General features: G+C 45.3%; 1 protein-coding gene across 1 annotated transcript; it reads right to left on the bottom strand.

The window, feature by feature from the left end:
- Positions 1-1,970: 1,970 nt before the first annotated feature.
- On the bottom strand, positions 1,971-3,814 carry LOC119426051 (E3 ubiquitin-protein ligase znrf2). Its single transcript, XM_037693609.1, has 2 exons — positions 3,085-3,814; positions 1,971-2,104 (listed from the first exon to the last, which is right to left on the bottom strand). Exons 1-2 carry the CDS (start codon positions 3,407-3,409, stop codon positions 1,971-1,973), a joined length of 459 nt encoding a protein of 152 aa, XP_037549537.1. The 5' UTR covers positions 3,410-3,814.
- Between the last annotated feature and the right edge of the window lie 189 nt (positions 3,815-4,003).

Below are 4,003 nucleotides of genomic sequence, written 5' to 3'. Positions count from 1 at the left end.
AACTGGGAGATGAGCAAATCAAAAACTTTGTCACCCCACATGTTGCTAGAGTATCTGAAAAACTTTGAAGGATTTTCTGTAAACATCCCGGTACATTTTCAACCCATCAGATCCTCAGACAGAGACTGATCTATCCCAAAGACAGAATCCCCAGACCCAAAGTGGGTGGTGTGTCTGCAGTCCAGTGCAGTGAGGAATGTTCAGACCTCTATATTGGAGAAACTTAACCTCTCCACAGACGCATGGCTCAACACCTGACGGCAGCTCTTCAGGACAAGACTCAACGGTCCACCTCAGGCTTAGTTCACTACAAGGGACACACTTTTGAGGACCAAAAAAATGTTCACATTTTAGACCGCGACAGATGGTTTGGGGGGGGGAGGCCATTTACTTCAAACGAGAAAAACAACTTTAACAGAGGAGGAGGTCTCGGATTTCAACTTTAAATAACTTACAATGCAGCGTTGGGTCAGATTCAAGGTCAGCTCCATTCCAATTCACACCTTCCTGCAGGTGAGCCAGGCAGACAAAGATCCTAACAAACCTCCATTGAGCGGGGCGAGTAGTTCCAGACTAATCTGCATGTGAATCCTAGTATATAACGAGGTCTCTCATGCTGTTTTATAAAGCTGTGAGCTCCACAAACTCCAGACGTGTTTAAACTGATGAAGCCTCCTGGATGGGAAGTGAAACATCTTCAACTTCAGAATAGAAGTCCAGTGGGTTTTTTTTTTTTTTTTACTTTTTCTTAATGATCATGACCTGGATGACTGAGAATCGTCACCAGAACTTATTGTTTAAATTCTACAAAGGTTCTGTAAAGTCTACATTGGCTGGTGTGTGCTCTGGTATAGTAAATTCTGGTACCATGTAAACTAGACAAATTGCTAACGGAACAGGGTGCATGGGCCAGAAAAACAAAAACGGAACTAAATGAATATTTTATGCATACAAACAACCTGTGATGGGAAAAGATGTGCAAGAAAAGACAAACATTCATTATTTATAAATAAAATATTTTTCAAGAGCACATTTTCTTTGACTTTTCTTTATAGCACAACCTGACCCAACTGTCCATGAAGAGAACTGCAGCGACGCTGGAATAAGCAGCAACAAACACTGAAAGGGTGCTTCAATCTGATGGTGTGGATCAAGACTAACTTACATTTTATTATTTGTATTGTAGAAAATACATGTCCCTGCTCACTGTGAAGTTACTGAAAGACCGTTTATCATATTTGCAGCCAGGCTGTTTTGATCATTTTGCAGAAAAGCTCATTTTTGTGCGTCGTTTGTCAATTGCGAGTCAGGTTTTACGAAGGTGTATTGATATTTTAAAACTAGACTTGTTTCTGAGTGGCCACTTTTTATTAGGTCGTAAATAATTTGTCTCAATAAATGACACAGGATCATTCCTTTACTTTGTTGTATTTTGTATCTCAGTGTGTTGAATCAAACTCGTATCAATCATAATTGAATCATAATTTTGCATTGGTTTTTGCAGCTTATGTACCTTTAATGAACTGGATCCTTGGCAGTACACAGATATGCATCGTACTGGCCACAGCCCAGAGTTGTATAACCCTACTGAGTTACAACTACTAAATTATTGGTGATCCCTGTACATATCAGTGGGTTTGTCTTTGTTTTTCACATTTTAGCACAGAAAATAATAGTAGATATTTGTGATCCCCATTATTGATGGTTTACGTATCAAAACTTTGCTAACAGGCTAATTTAGCTAAGGCATATGACAACGCAACAGTCTTAATATGAAATATGTATTTATGAAAATTGTTTACTTCTTGGCAAACGTTTCTTGGTGTTTGAAAACCTAACCAGCCAACTTTGTTACTGTTCCGTTTAAAGAGGACAAGCGTCTCACTTTGGTTTCTGCACCTCTTTTGAGCTTTACCAAATATTTCTAAACTAGAAGTGACGCAAGAGCTTCCTATACGAAGACAAGTCGTTCAGAGTCGTGCCACGCCGTCACACGCCCCAACCTTACTGTTATAAGTGAGGCGAGTTTTGCTGAAGCACAGGAGCAGGTGCTTCTCGATCTCATCCGCCGCCATGTACTTGGAGCACACCGGGCAGTGGAACCCTGCGGAAAGAAACAAAAACATGAAGATCCTGGTGGGACCTTTTTTTATTGATACACACGTGAGGATGTGGAGCTGCTCAGTGGTGACACCAAGAAAGGTTCAGATATCGGTCAGAAGCTGCGTGGCCTGAGATAAAGTGACCTCTTGAACGCTCCACCTAAAAGGGGTAAATAAATGCATCACATGTGCAGCTGACAGTTATCGCAGCAGCTGCCATCCATGTTTGTGTCATGTGTTTGTAAAAAAGTGTGGAGGCTCCAAACCCAGCGCAGCGCCTCAGTCACATGACTGCCACGACCAAAGGTTGTTGATGAGGCTATCAGCGATTAGACTTCCTCGTTACCTTTACAAGAAATTAGAAAGAGAGCGGAGGGAGGATCAAAACACTTTTGCTGATCCTCTCATGAAACCATGACGTGTGCGGTTGAACTGAAAGCGTTTATACGCTCCCGTTGTGTCGCTTCGACTCCGGCTTTGTTGTGGTCTGATCTGGAGATGTTTAGAAACAGCTAAACTTGCCGATTCAGGAAGTTTGTGTGCGCGTGCGTGCGTGTGTTTCTGTTAGGCAATGTGTAACCAGCAGGAAGCTCTTATCTGGTGACCTACATGGGGCACTCTTCCCTTGAAAAAAAGAAACAACAACAAATAGGAGGCTCGTAGGGCAGCGGAGCCACCTGTGGCTGCAGAACAAGGCCTCCAAGTCATCAGATATGAAACATGTGCCAGGTATCACATGTCACATGGAAAAATACCAACATGTGCTGACATGTCAAAGCATCTGACATCCTGCATGAGCTGAAGTTGAGAGCCTGGAGGCATAAAAACTGAGACAGAGATGATGGGGGAGGGGAGGGGGAGATAACGAATACAGAAAACAAAACTTAAATAATGTTGCAGAGCTCACAAGGAGATAACGATGTTATCAAAGTATTGCGCAATAGCCCCTCTCCTTTTTGAGGGGGTCCCTGGGGTGTCTTACCTCCCAGCAGGCGAGGGGACAGGTGAGAGGGCAGGGACCCTATGAGGAGTCTGTGTGCCTCAGGGCCCCCCAGCTGCTCCTCATCACCGTCTGTGCCGTCGAGGCTCTGATTGTGGGACTCGGACCTTCCGCCCGCGGGGATACTCATCCCGGAGCTGGTGGGCCCTCCGCCGCCCGTGTACCGAATCCGGGGCCCGTCCGGTCCATTTGTGTACCTGAAGCCCGCGATCCTTTCAGCTGCGCCAGAGTTTCCAGAGGGGAGGTCGGAGCTGGAGTAAGCGCGAGTCCTGCCGTCGAGCGCCGGGGCGCTCTGTTTGGCCCCCATGCTGCTCCTCCTGGTTTCCTTTAGAAAAGTTGGGACGCTCTTTATTTCCAGCCGAGACTCATGATGACACAGAAGAGCTGACACCAGGAGGGGAACCGAAGCCACAGAGCTGGAGTTCACGCAAACTTTCGAGGTGATCCAACATGTCAGTTTCACGGCGCGCGCAGTCTGTGCGTAAAGTGCGCATCCGCCGAACTTGTTGTTCAATTGTTCTTAGCGCAGCCCTTCCCCTTTTTAACAATAATGGGGAGAAAATAAAGTGAAGGAGATCACATGAGGCGCGCGCCTGCAGTTCCCCCGCGTCACACCAACAGACGTGCGTGTTTGTCTCGAAGCTCCGAGTTTGTTTTTCTGCTCCTCAGAGGCCGACAGGAAAATAAAAATAAAAGCAGGGACTGCCCTCCTCCTCCCGGGCGGTTTGGTCAAAGTGACCTGACAAACAGCAGATCAACGCGGGCGTCCTTTCAAAATAAAAGCACTATGACTGGAGAGAAGAGGGGGAATGAGCAAACATTTACTTTTCATCTCTATTCCATGCAGTCACACAACTGAGAAATAAAAATATGTAAAACGATATTTAGAGAGAGAAAGTTT

The sequence above is a fragment of the Nematolebias whitei genome, chromosome 19 (genome assembly GCF_014905685.2).
Source record: "Nematolebias whitei isolate Nwh7 chromosome 19, NemWhi1, whole genome shotgun sequence".
Taxonomy (NCBI): Eukaryota; Metazoa; Chordata; class Actinopteri; order Cyprinodontiformes; family Rivulidae; genus Nematolebias; species Nematolebias whitei.
The sequence above is the reverse complement of the archived record's forward strand: the minus strand, read 5'-3'. Positions and strand labels throughout refer to the sequence as shown.

Bases quoted from the DNA above. Each gene is read 5' to 3' on its own strand.
- LOC119426051 (XM_037693609.1), bottom strand. From the start codon at position 3,409: ATGGGGGCCAAACAGAGCGCCCCGGCGCTCGACGGCAGGACTCGCGCT. The intron at 2,105-3,084 runs GTAAGACACCCC...TTCTTTCCGCAG, and splicing joins GTCCCCTCGCCTGCTGGGAG to GGTTCCACTGCCCGGTGTGC.